Source organism: Gilbertella persicaria (assembly GCF_025201335.1).
Source record: "Gilbertella persicaria strain CBS 190.32 chromosome Unknown B0P05scaffold_11, whole genome shotgun sequence".
Classification (NCBI taxonomy): domain Eukaryota; kingdom Fungi; phylum Mucoromycota; class Mucoromycetes; order Mucorales; family Choanephoraceae; genus Gilbertella; species Gilbertella persicaria.
The window spans coordinates 499,879-516,144 of record NW_026251972.1 but is presented as its reverse complement, the minus strand read 5'-3'; the positions used below and the strand labels follow the sequence as shown (position 1 = coordinate 516,144).

Below are 16,266 nucleotides of genomic sequence, written 5' to 3'. Positions count from 1 at the left end.
GTGTGCTGAGATATTGACAGATATACACCGTGTCGGTAGATTGCTTTTCTTGTTGATTGAAACAGAGAGTATGCAACTGCTTTCTTGCTTTAAGAATCGACTATTACTTGTTTTGTAATAAATAGACATGCAATACTATGACCCTTCATTTGATAGGCACGCCAATATACCTGCACCATGTCTTTAGTTTATCTTGATTGATAGATTTTTATTCAGTAATAACAAATAATACACATAAACATTATTAAATGGTTGCAGAAATATATAAACATCTGCACTTATCTTGATTCTTCAAGACCTTGTTCCATTTCGTCTGCCTTAATGTCTCCAGGACTAACAGCACCATGGCTACTTTGATCTTCAGCAAGATCGTTTGAGAAATCTCTATTGCGTTCTTCTTTACCAACCAGAGCTTTGTAAAGTGATCAACAATTGGGCGTTGTATTATCATTTATCTTACCTGTAATTAGTAGACCAGCGCTAACACAACCCATAAAAATAGCCTGTGTAAGGCCATAGTCTGCGATAGGAATACCCTTATTGTTTAATTTGTAGCTTCCATCAGAATTACGAAGGGGGTATCTTTCACCAATGGTGGCTTCAATTTGACTAGAGGCTGCACTAATCTGAAATACAATTAGGCTTATTTGTAGCATACAAATCTAAGTGTGCACTTACCAAGTTACCCAACTGATAAGCTAAACCGGGCATTAAACCTCTAAAAGAAGGGGGAGCCAATTCATTGATATGAGCTGGAATGACACTAGAGAAAGAACAGGTTGAATAAACTTGTCTGTATCTATTGCTGTCTTACCCCCAAGCACCTTGAACAAAAAACTGCATGACAAAAGCACCAAACTGGAGAGAATGGATGTTAGGCGCATAGATCCAGAGAGGAATAAAAGCACCGGCAAGAATGGCGCAAACACACAGAATAAAACGACGACCAAAACCATTGGAAAGATGACCAAAAATGGTACCACCGCAGATAGCGCCTATGTTCATAATGACACCAGTTACTGTTTGCTGCGTAGCACTGTAGCCCAATTGCGATAATAAGAAGGTAGGATACAAATCTATCAAAAGATAATAAGAACACTTTTTACTAGCATATCAAAGTTTATACCTTGTGATCCGTGAGAAAAGAAGTTCATGAAAGCCATAAGGATAATCATATAGATCAAACGAAGCCAATGGTTTCTAATAGCGAGTTTGATTTCAGTCAATAAAGATCGACCTAAGACTTTACGTACGGCCTTTTGCTTTTCAAATGTCTCGGATTCAGGCACCCAAATACGAATCACAACAGCAAGAAGAGCAAAACCAGCCCCGACCCAGAACAATATACGCCATGAAGAACCAGTTTGGACGATAGCATAGTTTACAAGCGTAGCTAAGAGATAGCCACAAGCGTAACCTTGTTGGTAGATACCGGAAAATAAACCGCGCGCTTCAACAGGTAACATTTCAAGTGCTAAACTTGCACCAAGTCCCTAAATGGCTAAATGTTAATAACCTTTTTAGAACGAGCTTTTTATTTTATTTTACCCATTCACCGCCCATGGCAATACCAAAAACAGCTCGAAGACCAATAAATGTCTGGAGGTTAGGAGCGAAACCACTGGCCATATTGATAAGAGAGAATAATACAATATCAATGAGCAGCGGCCAACGACGACCAAATTTGTCAGCTAAAGCGCTAATTGAAAAAAATAAACTTTTTGTGTGTTTGGAAAGAACCTACCCAAAAATTAAGGCACCAATAGGACGCAACATCTACATAAAAAGATAATAAGTAAAAAAAAAAAAAAAAAAAAAAAAAAAAAGATCCCAAAATGGCAAAACATTACCAAAGTTGTAGTAATTGCACCTATATGTAAAATGATGAGTACCTTAAATCACAAGCTTGTAAGGATTTTGACTTACTAGTGACATCAGAAGGTTGAACACCATAGGTTTCAGCTAAGTTTATCCAAAAGTTAGAACAAAGTATAAGGTATTCTTATCAAACTCACCGATACGAGTAGCAGACAACGAAACAGAAAAGAAATCAAAAGCATCAAGTGTCCAGCCAAAAAAAGCTATGTATATTCATCAGTAAATCTTTTCATTGGGTATTAGACTAACCTGCAACAAAAGTTATCCTCTGGGTACTTGTCAGGTTTGTAAGCAAATACCATGGACTTGGACCCTTCTTTTCTGGCTTTGTATAGATAGAATCCTTGAACCGGACAAAAATGTTTTTACGCTTTTTTTCTTCCTGTTCAACATATTGTCTAAAGCTATCAGCATTGTCTTCAGCTTGAATACTCTCTATCTGTTCAATTTCATGTTTGGTATTAGTTTCAGCAGACATTTTAGACTGTACAAGAAGAAAAAGGAAAAAAGAAGAAAAAAAGAGATATAATGCTTGACCTTCAAGTTGTTTATGCATATTTATATAGAGCCAAATCAGATGTATATATGTGTGTGTGTGTGTGTGTGTGTAACCTGTACACCTTATTGTGTACAGGTTTTTCCCTTTTTTTAGTTTATGTGTCCCGAGACAAATACAATCAATCACAAATTTTCCCTTGACCTGATCCAGCGATATCAATATAAATGAGAGGTTCTTTTTTCTTACTTTTGTACCTGCTCATCCTTATTCTACTTATTGCGTGATTGTTTTGCATAAAAGCAAAGCATGCATAGTACCATTTAATTAAAAAGCCTATATTTTTTTTTTGTTAGAGAAGTTATTAACCCAACAAAACTTCATCCTGAATCTGGTGTGAATTTTTCTTTTTGTTTCGCATCTATTCTCACACTCTACGTTCCTTGGATACAGATCCATTTGTTGAGAGATCTAGGAAAATACTTAAGGAAAAGAATAAAAAGAGTTAGTTTTTATTTCATCTTGAATGAAGTTTGTGTGTTTTCGTTTATCAATCATCAAAGAAGTGTTCTTCTTGTCTTGTATCAGTAAAGAACAATAACTGCTTTGATTTATAACGTTTTGATAGATAATTGTGGAGAAAGATTTTTCCAAGAGTATTTCCAATTTTGGTTATTTTGAACGGAATGAAAAAAAAATCATAAAACCATGTAATTGAACAAGGGTACGTTATTTTTGATTCATTATGATATAAGGTCAAACATAGTGTACTCTATAGAACCGGTCAAATCTAAGAACAAAGAGATAGAGACAACAGGAAAATGGGGTTAAAAGATGGTATTTTTTTACAGATCTTCAGTTAAATAATAATATTCTCCTATTTGTTGAAAATCGAGTACACAACAAGACGTCATTTATCAGATGTAATTTGTGGGGAACAAATTTTTCTGGCTGCGTGATATGAACAGTACAACTGTTAAATTCCAAACACTTAATGTCAAAAACTGATGAATATTATGCAAACATTAAACCTATCTAATGCCTTCAACCAACCTTGCACGTATTCAAACAGCCTCTGAAACTACGGCATTCAAAATAAATTCTCAGGATCACATTAACTCTGTCTCTATAGAAATTATTGACTGGTATTGAGCAGGCTGGTTCATAATTTAAGCAGAATAACCTGTTAGTGAGCGATATGAAAGTTATTTGAAGTTATTTGTTCATCAATTAAAATTGATAGCTTATTATTCTGTGTGAATATAAAGCCGTACTATGATTTAGTGACACATTCGGTTGCGTCCAGATTGTATTACTATCTTCTAGTTCGACTGTAAACACAAACAATCACTTGCATGAGTAGTTTATTTCTCTCTTTCTCTGCTTCTCTTCTCTTATAATTAAACAGACTCTCGAAGGTTATGGTGAATCAAAAGAGTTTACTTGCTAAATATGAATAATTATTCCAAGAGAGAGCAAAAATAAAGCCTGGATAGAGCTAACGATGATTGAAACAAGACATTCATGGTTGATCATTTCCAAAAACTGCTGTTTTAGAGCAAAGAGTAACACTTTTTTTAGCAGAGTGCTAAAGACCCAAAAAAAGAAGGGACCCAGTCGTTAAATTTGAACAAGTCTTTAAAAATCAGATTACTTTTGTGACTCCATTCAAGCCAGCTTCATAGAGAAGAGACGCACTTTGAACAACTCTATTTTCGTTAGATTAGCATGGCTTAAGCCATTGATGACATTTTTCTGTCTCCTCCCCTCCCCCCCCCTACTCTTCTCCAAAAATGAATTCAAAAATCAAAACGTTGCCGAAGCGAAGGCTAAAAATGTGGTAAATGCTCTCAGAGCCGCGCTTTATTTTTTATATAAATATAGCAAAACCCTTTTTTTCCTTTTGGTGGGTTATCTTTCTAAAACAAATTTCTAATATTGTAAAACCAAGACTTAGGCATTTACCACATTTTTAGCCTTCGCTCCGGCAACGTTTTGATTATTGGTCGTTCCTAGAGCGATTTCAGTTGTCTCTTCTCCGGCTTCCTTGGCTGAACAAATCTTGTGAGTATCTTCAATGCAGGTTGAGAATATCTTGTGTTCCAACGGTAAGTTGATTCTCAAAGACAACGTTCTCTCCAGGAATATGTGTAGTGTTACCACAGAACAAATACTTGTATCTTCAACAACACCAATTGCACATGATTTCAATTGAGATTCTTTGGGAAATTGGAAATGTATTCTGGCGCCTATTAAAGTACCTTGATTATCATATTGTATATTGCCTATGTCTGATCTTGGCCTAGCCCTGGTAGCAATGCATAATAGAACATTTGTCTTTTGCTGAAGATCTTGGGTTGATAGTTGGTAAACAATAGACTCCTTGTTGGGATGGATGTGCTTGAAAACGGACGCAATAGACGATTGAGTAGTATTCAAATGTTGAGTGCTAGATTGCTTGTATTCTGGTATTCGCCAAGTACTTATAGATCGAGGTGATAACTTGGCGGGTATCTGTCTTCCACTTCTTAAATTCATGAATATGTTCCTTGTTGATTTGATGTTGCTTATTCCAGTTGTCGTTCTTGTATTTGGCGACCTGTCTTTTAAATCTATTAAACTCTTCCTTGAGGTCATATGTTGGCGTGCTATCCAGATACTCTAATATTTCCAATGGTAATTCTAAGCCATGTCTTTCTTTATCTTTCCTAATTCGTTCTTCAACTTGCAGTTGTTTGAAGCGTGAGTGCGGCTGCTGCTGTGAAGAATCTTTCTGGCTCATTGTTATTGATATCACCCATAATTTATTCCATGATGTGCGGCTTTGGAAGATATAAGGAAGAACGGGGTTTGAAAGTTTATTACTATATTTACATGAGATTGTCCTAGGAACGACCAACAATTCAAGATGTCACACATATGTTATTGCACCGTAGGGGTACAAGAAAGAGGTACTTGACAATGATTTATTGTACAAAAATTAAAAAGGAAACAAGGAATATAAGCGAAAAAAGGGAGAAGACAAAAAAGGAGGGATGAAAGAATCAGTTTATTGATGAATTGAAACGTCATTAAGAAATTATAAGCCAATACTTTTCTTAGCTTCGCAAAACACAGAGCAAACTCCAGTGTCTTGGTACTAACGGAATTAACCACGAGAAGGTGAAAGTATATCTAATTCCAAAAAAAGTACACTTGACCAGAATGAAAAGACAATACCAATATCCGCCAGCTCTTCCCCTCTAAAGAAGGTACTTTTGTCACATTGTAGGGAACAATATCAAGCACGGCTACTTGTTCGGACGTGGTGTCAATACCTTCCAAAGCCCCACAGTATTGACAGCAGCTTTGTCTATTTGGTTTATGCAACCAAAGCCTAGTCCGTCCATTGAAGTAAGTGTAAATAGATAAGAGAAAAAAAGAAAAAAAAAAAAAAAGAGAATACGCAAGTTAAATACATACGTCATGCAGATGGTTGGCGTATATTTTTCACCCAATCAGATGAGACGGTCTTAAGTTTTTCATGCAGATGCTAGATCTTGAATACTTTAACAACAGTACCCCTCGTTTTTGGGATTTCCTATCTTACAAGGAACACGTCATAGCTGGGGCAGTACGTCCACCTCGAAATAAGAAAATAAGAGCAAAGTATGTAACAGCCATCAAGGATATTGGAAAGCTTTCGTGTGTCAATAGCGAAACAAAAGATTACTTGGAATCTTTAATCAAACCTGAAGAACCAGAGGTAACATAAGATAGATATTGTAAGCTCACACAAAGTATTAACGTACCCTTCTTTATGCAGAGTGATAAAAAAGAAACTCAAGTAATCAATCAATACATCAACTATGGAAGTGTTGGAAAGCAAGGCTCCAGTCAATCTGACAAGATTAGCATAAATATTGATAGCAAAAACAAAAAGAGAAAACATGGTAAGTTGACTTATTGAAATTTACTGTTGCAAACATAGTAGACGATGCCAATCTTTCTGAAAAAACTGCAACAAGTATCGGGACTCAATCCTCATTTACCACAGATGAAACTACATCATATAAGCCAAGCGAATCGTCAATCAACTATGGTGAAGCACTCAAAACCAGCAAGTATACCTTGACTTTAAATGAACTAGGCATGGCATAAAACAAAAAAGAGTATGTCTATGATAATACCAGTTCATTATTTGAAAGACTGTAAGTTGTCATCTACATTTTGACTGATTAAATTAAATTATTTTATTTTATAAAAGGGCTGTTTCTTCAATAAGTTACAATACATGTCCTTCTGAAGCTCATCAAGCTATACCTACGATGTTAGATGAAGGTGAATACCATAAAATCAAAGACTGGCGAATGGTATAATAAAATCAGAAATCCTTTGATATTCTGTCTTTGCTAACGTTAAGTATTTTTAGAGAGTGAAGAAGAATCAATTATACTATCCACCCATTGCAACAACACCCAGTCAACTACAGTTGAATACATACCTTTGCAACCTAGCAGACACTATAATGAATGAAAAACGAACACAGGAAGAAAAAAGTGAAATTGGATTTATAGTAGACAATGTGTCATCCTTATTCAAGTATCTTTTCCCTGCAAATGATGTCCTATTATGCAAATGGTCAGTATGTCGTTTTGAACAACTGAACTTCACATATAGAAAAAAAAAAAGCTAAACTAATGAGACTCTGTGTCTTTGCAGGGAGAAAGCGTCAACTTCAAATAAGAACAATGAATGCAAGAAAATCCGCACTGACTTTGTTATAATGGCTAATGGATTAGAAGTTGGATGTGGAGAAGTTAAAACTGCAAATACATCATTTTACTTATTAGAAGAAGACAGGGCAAGAATGGCAGAGACTCTGAAAAGACAACTTCACGTAAGAATGATGAAGAGCAAAAAAACAAAAGAATTTGTCAGCTTTGGCATTTTATTTGATGGGTTCAAAATCGAACTCTACACCATGACCTTTGAAGCAGAAAAAACCCCACCTTACCAACTTTATGAAGCTGAAAAACTGACACTCCCTAGCTCGCCTGAAACATATGTTCATTTTGAAGAAACTATTGAACACCTTATAAGCTTTAAGGTAAAGTACTCATTTTTTTTTTAAAAAAAAACATGCAATTATTCAAAAACATCATCACCAGACTTCCATAATTTCAAGTATGCCAGAAGAAACAGATATATTAGAACCTTACATTTATCATGATTATATCCATCTCTTGAAACCTACTATGGCCATTAAGAACTAGTATTATATTTCATATAAATAAAACACTACTGTTCATATAAAAAAATGAAAATAAACTTCAACTTAGTATGACTTACTCTTTTGCACACTACGTGTTAAATAAATTAAAAAAAGCAAGCTTTCAATGCTCCATATCTGTTGAAAAGATCCTCTTTTGTATCATTTATAGTGTACGACGAACTTTGAATGCAGATTTGAAGACAATGCCCAAGTTAAGTCGCCTTTTTCGTCTTAGTAAGCTCGCTTTCTTTTTGCTGAAAGTGCCTAGAGATGGTCTTGCCTGATTTCGGTTGGATCAGATTTTTTTTCATCTTCACGGACCTTCGTGGATCCCCCGTGGATCCCCCCCCCTCGTAGGTCAAAAAATGAAATTCACATGACAGCCAAACCAATGGTACCATTCGATTCTTGGGTTTGAAAGAACATACTTTAAATAAAAAAAACGGACCATTTCAATAGTCTGGTTGTCGAGTAATGATGCATCAAAGATTGACTTCTTTAAGCAGTATTTTATGCATTTTTGCTCTAGATGACATATAAAACCTGTTATCCATGGAGCTATAAGAATTAAGATATGCTATTTGGAGTGCCAGAGAGCATAGAGAAAGAGAAATATAGGCTTTTTATAGTGCCAACGTGGAGCAAATGGGCAAAAGATATACATGATAACTGGTATCGAAGATTGAAATAGAAGCAATTCAGCTCTTCTTCCCGTCACATCTAAAATGGAACTTTTGCTGAGGACTACATAAAGATGCAGTTTTATGACTTTGGTTCAGTGACAAAAGCTGTAGATATTTGCCTTCTGAGTCTATTGATATATGGGAACGCAGCAACCTTGAACCCAAAATATTAAGCAAATAGGCAAAAATGTTTATGAGGTTTCTCGCTCATATCATGCTACTCTCATAGTACAATTGGCAAGTAAATATATTGAGCAAGAACCAGAGCTTCTTGCGCTCATTCTGAGTATTTAATCTTGTCGATAGCCTCATTTTTTGTCTTGTAGCGTCGAAAAGAAAACCACGAGTTGTCAAATCGAGCTTTCTTTCATGAGTAAGTACCCTTTGGTTCTGAGAGATTTCTGGTTATTTTGGACATGTCATTTATCTTGATCCAAATCAGCTCTAAAGGTACAATGGATTCTAGTAGACATGATCTGTGGACATTTGGAGTATTTAGGCATGTAGAAACAGACTTTTTACTGCCTTGATTTGTCCAAGAGAAAGAAGTGGGTTTTATACTTATTTTACATGCATTTACGTAACGATTTGCTATCCAAGTACAGTACTTGACAAACAAGACCTCATACTAAATCAACCGCATCTATTATAATATATATGTGATAACGCTTTATTACTTTTTGGGTGATAGCTATATCTTGGCTTGCTCTTCAAACCACATCAAGTCTTTATATACATGCCTAATGGTCTTCTTCTTCTGTTCCAGGACAATTTACATCCAAATCTCCTTTATCTTGATATTTAGCGCTGCACCAGAAGCAATAAAAGTATTTGTCTCGTAAGTAGTCAATGACTTTTTGTAATTTTTGGTCTAATGTTAATGAATTGAGTTCTTGCACTTGTTCTTCAGGATATTGATTTTCCTGAACTGGTTCTTCTTGTTTCTCTTGCTCTTTGTCTACCTCATCCTCCTCCTTTTCCTCCTTCTGTATTGGCTTTAATAGCCACAAAATATTTGATTTTACATTGTTTTCTTCATCTATTTTTTCGCAAAGAGAAACAGCAGCAGTTAAGTAACGAACAAGCTGACCTTCTTTGACACGCTGTGCCATGACCGATCTAAATTCTTCAGGATCCATAGCCACTTTCTTCCTTTCTTGTTCCTCACGCTCTTCCAGCTCGCGTGCTCTTTTTTTCATTTCAGTTTTCATACCAATACCATGTCGACCGGTTGTGAGATCTACTTTTATAGGTTCCACAATGCCATTGCTACCAAGCGACATGCCTTTCTTAAAACCCATTTTCATGAGCATTTTCATGCCCTTATTGCTTTCGTCCATGGAGCGTTGTAAACCCTTTTCTCGTTCTTCTGCTTCGAGTTGAGCGCGAGGCTTAATGTAGCCCTTTTTTTCTTGCTCGCGTAATTGTCTCTTACGTCGTTCAGAGTAAGAGGTTTCTTTTCTCTTTGACTCAAATTCCTGCGCTTCTTCTAGAAACTTGAGAGACATGTAATCATCCTCTTCTTGATCACTCATTATCTGCAGATAAAAAGTGATATATGTTTATTTGCTTTTCATTCTCAGTAAATAAACCATTTTTGGATCATCATGCTGTTTCTTTTTTTTCCAGGTGGGAATTCTTTTTTTTTTTTCATTCTGTTTTCTGAAGCATGAAATTTAATATCAAAGCATTTGCTGCTTCTCTCACTGGCTTATGTGTATTGGTTAAAGTAGCTGATATATTGTTCTTTGATCAATTACCTATCTTTGGAGGTCATAAACAACCTGACACAAATAAAAACCCTACTCGTCAGGAAATACGGAAACAATTGGGTGGGTTACCTGAGGCACATTTCTTGTCTCCTAAAGAGAAACAAGCCTATATCAAGGACGCATTCGTGTTTTCATGGAATGGTTATCGTAACTATAGTTGGGGTTATGATGAAAATAGGCCAGTCAGCAATAGTCCCAGAAATACAAGGTGAGGACTTGTAACTAAGGAGCCAAATACTAAATATGTACACAAACACAGAAATGGTTGGGGAGCAACCATTGTTGATGCTTTAGATACACTCTATATTATGGGTCTAAAGGCAGAATTTAAAGAAGCTCAAGACTATGTATCTTTAATTGATTGGGGCAAGGTAAATAATGATGAACCTGTGCAGTTATTTGAAACTGTAATTCGTTATGTGGGCGGACTTTTGTCTGCATATGATTTATCGCATGAAAAAATGTTTCTAGAGAAGGCTGTTGAACTAGTGGATCGACTGTTGCCTGCTTTTGATACACCTACTGGTATTCCTTATCAATATGTTAATTTTACATCGTATGTTATGACGTTATCCTTGTTTTATGTTCTTATATTCTATCATCATAGAGGCGAGCCTGTTAGAAATGCTGTTGCTTGTTTAGCAGAAATAGGCACAATTCAAATTGAGTTTACCCGACTCTCTGAATTAACTGGCAATTGGTCATATCATGAATTAGTAAGTCTCTACTTCTGAACTTGTGATGAGTGAGAAATTTCCCACAAAAAAAAATAGGGGCAGCGTGTTTATGGTGTATTCACAGAGTCATATAAAGAAAAATTCGGACTATTTCCTCACTTGATTGACGTGAATACAGGCAAATCTGTAGGCGGTAAGTAAAAGAAACCTAGATTTGCTTTTTTTTTTTCTTCCTTTCTTTCTTATGGTTACTGATCCATCATAGACCATGTTACTTGGGGTGGTATGGGTGATAGTTTCTATGAAGTAAGAGCAAAAGAGGTGCAGGGGATTATTTCTTACTCTGATTGTAGTATCTCATAAAACAACTGGTTGTTTCTCAAGGCAAAGATAAAATCAAAAGAGATATGGTATCACAAATCATTGTTGGTCTCAAAGAGGGGTTGCTGGTTCATTCACCTTCAGACACCAAAGCCTCATTTCTTGCTGTATTGGAAGGTGACAAACTTGGATTGCAAATGGATGAATTGGTATAGATAGACAGATAAAGAATGAATCATTCATATATATATATAGGCTTGTTTTGCACCTGGCACTTTGCTTTTGGCTGCTCGCACTTTTCCAGAAGAATATGGAGGTCTTGAAAAGATTGCCAAGAGATTGATGTATGGTTGTTACAGTGCCTGGAATTTGACAGCGACTGGTTTAGCACCAGAGATATTCTCCTGGGAAATTTCAACAGATAGATACAATGGCAAAAAAAGACCAGCAGTATACCCAGTACATCCAACCTACATATTGCGTCCCGAAACATTAGAGTCACTCTATTATTTCTATGTATTTACTCAAGATCCTATTTATCAAGACATGGCTTGGGATATCTTCAATTCCTTGTATACCTATTGTAAATCAGAATCAGGCTATACAGGTGTAAGAAGAGTAGATATGCCCGAAAGAACATGGGATGATCGTGAAGAAAGGTAAACATAATGTGTGTTACAACCCACTTATTATTTTTAGCTTCTTTTTTGCAGAAACACTCAAATACTTGTACTTGATATTTGATGACCCTAAAGAACCTCGATTCCCTTTTGAGCAGTGGGTATTTAATACAGAGGCACATCCACTTAGAATCATAAGCAGAGATTTTTATTAAATTATTCTTCATCTGAACTATCTTTGAATTCATCCTATAAACAGGATTAGAGACAATGCAGCCATAAGTATCATACCTCTGATTCGGATTCTTCTTCACTAGAAATTTTGTCTACAACATAGCTAGAAGCATTTCTTTTCCTTGCTGCTCGTGCTGGCCTACCACTATTTTCTTCAATAATCAGACTTGTATCCAGACTGTCTAATTCAGCCTTTAACTCTCTTTCTTTTTTGACTGCTTCGCATTTTTCAATCGTGGGTCTTCCATGCACTCCAAGTTCTTCAAGCATGGATTTTAGTTTTCTAATTTCTGCTGCAGTTGACTTGCAATCAGCCAATTCTTTTGCCCATACTTTACGAACACCACACTTCACAACAAATTGTTTTAATCGCTTGACTCTATCATCATCCTTTTCGGGTTCAATTTTCTTTTTGCTAGCTGTCTTTTTAGGTGAAGACATTTCTTCTTCGCTGTCTGATTCGACGACTTTCTTTTTTTTGCTTGATTTTTTGGGCGTAACTTCTTCACTGTCAGAATCAACAAGAGCCTTACGTTTGTTCGTGGTAACGTTCTCTTCTTCTTCTTCAACATAGTCTTCAGAGTGTTCTTCGGCAGACTCTTCAGCTGCTTCTTCAGTGGGCTCTTCAGTGGGCTCTTCAGTGGGCTCTTCAGTGGGCTCTTCAGCTATGATTTGATCAATAAAGACATTTATTTTCTTTTTATATGCCTTTTCTTTTAGAATATCTGTTTCGAATCCCTTTTGTAAAACCATAAGTTCATTGACCATAGCCCTGTTTACTTACAAAGTGAGACTCCAATTGACGACGAATCTCATTCGCAGTCAACACGCTATCCAAACACAATAGAAGAGTCAACGAGAGCCTTTTATGCAATTGAATTGCTTACTATTTACCTCATGTCGCTTGTTTGTATAATGCTAAACAAGGATTAGTATCATGTTATAGTCGAATGTTATGCTTTACTTTCTTAGCTTATTCTGAAACTCTGCACTCTCTAAAAACGCTTCTGTTAATTGGACCATGACGTGAAAGAAAAGAATAACAACGCGTCTTTTTCTTTTTTCAAAATTGAGTCACATACGTTTTCTCTTTTACGCGTCTCATCATGTCATTTGATCAAGCTTCTGATGAAGAGACCTTGTAAGTCGATAAAAGCACACTTCTTTACTTATTCAGTAGTATGCCGAATGAGGTAGATAGACTTAAAGCGCAAATCAAACAAATCAAACAACGATGTACAGTAAAACAGTCATTCAAGCATTTGATCTAATTTGTTTAGTGGACAGTGCAACTTCAAGAAAGAGACAGTTAAGACGTGAATTGTTAGAAGAAGACTTAGCATACCTTACTGTCACCCGATTGACACAGCTTATTCAAGGCAAATATGCATTCATCTTTTATACCATGTACTTATGCTTCTACTCTCACAACAGACCCTACTCGAGTAGCAGAGTTTGAGTTGAATCAAATGCAAAAACAGGTACAAGAAAGATTATCTGCACAGAATGAGTCTAATGGCTATTGTAGATATTCGATAAACTGATGATAACATTAGAGGATTGCTGTAGGCGAGAAGTGGTTAGTTATCATCGTTTAGCAGGCCGATCTATATTTCAATTCAAAGGATCAAGAAGCTGTATTCGTCTAGAGACATTTTATGGAAATACATACAGAGAACCTTTTTATTTGATTTATGATAAGCACAAAGGAGAATCAATTCAACATCATACCATTCCACCTTTCATTCACCTGGATAATCTCCAAGCTCAATTTATTCCACATAACTTCAATGTAAGTTTTCTATGTTTACCTATATATTTAAGTCAGATTAGACGTTTATTCGTATTGTTCATCATCAAGTACAAGCTTATGTCTCAAGAAGAGAGGCAACAAATGAAGTCATCCAGATGAGCACACAATACGCTGTCAAGCCAATCTATCGGACAGATTCAATAGACCAATTTGATTTCAGGATCACATCCCCAAACATAGGCACTTTATTTGTCAGCACAATATTCAGAGACAAGAGCTCTACTTTTCCTACAAGCGTTAGTATCAAGGCTTTAGGAAATGACTCCACAATCAATGAAAACCAAAGAGACAGACATTTTGCTCAAATAGAGCACTCGCTCAAAAGGAAGAGAATGAAGGATGTAGTCATGGCTTTGGTGGATAGTTCTTTTCAATCTGATGACTTTACTTGAATAAATCAACAAAAGGATAAACAGTAGCCAGTTCTTGTATTACTTGCATGATTTATCTTGCGTAATACCCACAAATTCAATAGTTAAGATAGCCACTAGCTATCTGAAGTATAGAAGCCTTCTGTTTTGTTTGTCTTTGACATTAAGATATTATTTTTTTGCAATAATATATGTCAAATACCTATATAAACAATTTTTACTAATGTATACTACATTTTTGAAGCTATTAAGGGCAAAAAATTAAAATGTTCAACATGACCATTTTTCTTGATTTGGTCAAAGGGGTTCATTAAGGACCTGTTTTTCATACTCCGCTCTTTGGTCTTCTTTTTCATGTTGCGACCTCAAAAATAGAGCTATCAACATGCTTCAATATGGAGAAGTAGCGTAGCAGATACTGTTTACTTAACAACGTTTTTATTTGAAACGTGTATAAGAAGAATGGAGAGATATAGACCGAAAACTCTAGAAACAGTTCTAGCTTTTTCTCAAGTTTTTACTAGTTGTTGTCTTGTAATTTCTCCATTCCTGAAATTATGAAAGGTAGCTCTACGACTTCCATTAGGCTATTTAAGCAAAATAACTGCCATAGCTTACTCTTTTGAAGAAGTGGTTGATTTTCAAGTGGGCAAGAGAAAATCAGCAACATTGATTTCCAACTCCTCTGTGCGTCCTTGGGCTTCAAGTGCTTGAATTTAAGAGGAAGATAAGCAGTATTGCGACTACAAGCTATACAGAAACGAAAGAGCTATTGACTCACGCAGGTCATATCATGAAACTCTTGTAGATATGGCGAAAAATAATCAAAAAAAAGAGATTGAGTAATACGTTACTCACGAAGTCTTTTGTCTATTTATTCGATAACAGCAGTGCAAAGTACTAGTGTTTTTATTCCATCATTCTCAAGGTATATTTAGAAGTAGATTATACACTTCTTGAATACCGATAGCTTATTTCAGTCCAAAATAGATAAAGATAAACCCCATTGAAAGGCGTAAAGTCAAGTCATTCTTTGATGTTTCATTGCTCGACAACTACGTTATCAACAAGGCTTTTTTTTGTTTTGTTTAAAAGATGTTCTTTTGAGTCCAGGAATCGAATGGTACCATTGTTTTGGCTATTGGGTGAAATTTATTTTTTTTTGACTCATGGGGGATCCATGAGAGTTTCATGAAAATAGTTCATTCAAAATTTCTCGAATGACCCAATGTCGGTCTAATCCAGCCGAAATCAGGCAAGGCTATGTTTAAGATGAAAATGTCGAGTCAATTTGAATAGTGCTTTCAAATTTGCATTTAAAGCTCATTGTTCACTTTAATTGGTGGAAAGGAGGTATAAACTGTCATAGGATGACATGCTCCTCAATACAAAATATGCACGAACAAGGTATTTTAGGCTTCCTGTTCAAAAAGCTAGTTGTACCATCGTAGAAACTTCATATAAAGACCTCTAGCTTTAGGCAAATTTTGATTACTTGACTTCTTTTGGTTCGAAAACTTACTTTTTTTGAAGAAAAAAATGCTTTGCTATTTTCGAAGTTGAGGTCAAACAAGGTAATATTCGAGATTCCAAAAATAGAAAGAAAAATCAACAGACTCAACAAATGTCAATAGCGACAAAAGGAAGCGAGCATAACAGGTCTACTTTTCTCATCCTATTTTTTTTAAAGTACTATTATACTGGAGTCTTTTTTTAATATTATGCTTAGAGAAAGTGATAGCTGTTAGAAGAAATATGCAAAGGCGGTATCTATTTTCCTATCAAGCGATTCTAAGAACATAACAATCTATTTAGAGAAAGTGGCAAAATGCTAGCACTGTTTATTCGCTGTCTCCCAACCTAAGCCAACGTAGATATCATGCACTACTGATAATCTCTGGTTAAGTGTGACACAAAACAAGGGGTCGGGTTAAAAATGCATGTAAACAATGTGTGTGCTACACAACGCAATACGGATCTTGTCAGAGCAGAATAACTGGTCTTAAATAGCTGTAAGTTTTCATGTAAACATTTCTTTTTCTTCTGCTTTTGTTTTTTACTCTCACACTGGCTTTACTATGTCTGTTGTAGAGACATTTCACGGTTATATAGAAACAACACAAGACTCACTTTTGATTTTTGAAGCA

The 16,266-nt window shown here is 35.7% G+C and overlaps 7 protein-coding genes across 7 annotated transcripts; 4 read left to right on the top strand and 3 right to left on the bottom strand.

The window, feature by feature from the left end:
- Window positions 1–278: 278 nt before the first annotated feature.
- B0P05DRAFT_466243 (major facilitator superfamily domain-containing protein) lies at window positions 279–2,356 on the bottom strand (the record flags this gene model as incomplete). The annotated part of the gene is made up of 11 exons (XM_051574317.1): window positions 279–412; window positions 461–626; window positions 679–763; window positions 815–1,076; window positions 1,127–1,493; window positions 1,549–1,699; window positions 1,745–1,776; window positions 1,851–1,870; window positions 1,927–1,962; window positions 2,016–2,081; window positions 2,128–2,356. 11 exons carry the CDS (start codon window positions 2,354–2,356, stop codon window positions 279–281), a joined length of 1,548 nt encoding a protein of 515 aa, XP_051436926.1.
- A 3,541-nt stretch (window positions 2,357–5,897) lies between these two features.
- B0P05DRAFT_585468 (uncharacterized protein) lies at window positions 5,898–6,514 on the top strand (the record flags this gene model as incomplete). Its single annotated transcript, XM_051582442.1, has 3 exons — window positions 5,898–6,119; window positions 6,180–6,306; window positions 6,345–6,514. 3 exons carry the CDS (start codon window positions 5,898–5,900, stop codon window positions 6,512–6,514), a joined length of 519 nt encoding a protein of 172 aa, XP_051436925.1.
- Window positions 6,515–6,544: 30 nt separating this feature from the next.
- On the top strand, window positions 6,545–7,690 carry B0P05DRAFT_28991 (uncharacterized protein). Its single transcript, XM_051573452.1, has 5 exons — window positions 6,545–6,564; window positions 6,621–6,726; window positions 6,788–6,994; window positions 7,076–7,463; window positions 7,525–7,690. Exons 3-5 carry the CDS (start codon window positions 6,882–6,884, stop codon window positions 7,627–7,629), a joined length of 606 nt encoding a protein of 201 aa, XP_051436924.1. The 5' UTR covers window positions 6,545–6,564; window positions 6,621–6,726; window positions 6,788–6,881; the 3' UTR covers window positions 7,630–7,690.
- A 1,267-nt stretch (window positions 7,691–8,957) lies between these two features.
- On the bottom strand, window positions 8,958–9,887 carry B0P05DRAFT_534389 (uncharacterized protein). Its single transcript, XM_051577321.1, has one exon. It carries the CDS (start codon window positions 9,844–9,846, stop codon window positions 9,052–9,054), a length of 795 nt encoding a protein of 264 aa, XP_051436923.1. The 5' UTR covers window positions 9,847–9,887; the 3' UTR covers window positions 8,958–9,051.
- On the top strand, window positions 9,887–11,916 carry B0P05DRAFT_534384 (glycoside hydrolase). Its single transcript, XM_051577320.1, has 7 exons — window positions 9,887–10,291; window positions 10,343–10,639; window positions 10,691–10,799; window positions 10,857–10,953; window positions 11,026–11,066; window positions 11,114–11,290; window positions 11,337–11,916. The coding sequence occupies exons 1-7, from the start codon at window positions 9,981–9,983 to the stop codon at window positions 11,742–11,744; spliced, it is 1,440 nt and encodes a 479-aa protein (XP_051436922.1). The 5' UTR covers window positions 9,887–9,980; the 3' UTR covers window positions 11,745–11,916.
- On the bottom strand, window positions 11,917–12,991 carry B0P05DRAFT_534379 (uncharacterized protein). The gene is made up of 4 exons (XM_051577319.1): window positions 12,900–12,991; window positions 12,830–12,853; window positions 12,720–12,765; window positions 11,917–12,673 (listed from the first exon to the last, which is right to left on the bottom strand). Exons 1-4 carry the CDS (start codon window positions 12,956–12,958, stop codon window positions 11,987–11,989), a joined length of 816 nt encoding a protein of 271 aa, XP_051436921.1. The 5' UTR covers window positions 12,959–12,991; the 3' UTR covers window positions 11,917–11,986.
- Window positions 12,992–14,343, top strand: B0P05DRAFT_534373 (uncharacterized protein). Its single transcript, XM_051577318.1, has 6 exons — window positions 12,992–13,076; window positions 13,116–13,171; window positions 13,216–13,314; window positions 13,370–13,416; window positions 13,464–13,727; window positions 13,769–14,343. The coding sequence occupies exons 1-6, from the start codon at window positions 13,042–13,044 to the stop codon at window positions 14,138–14,140; spliced, it is 873 nt and encodes a 290-aa protein (XP_051436920.1). The 5' UTR covers window positions 12,992–13,041; the 3' UTR covers window positions 14,141–14,343.
- Window positions 14,344–16,266: the final 1,923 nt, after the last annotated feature.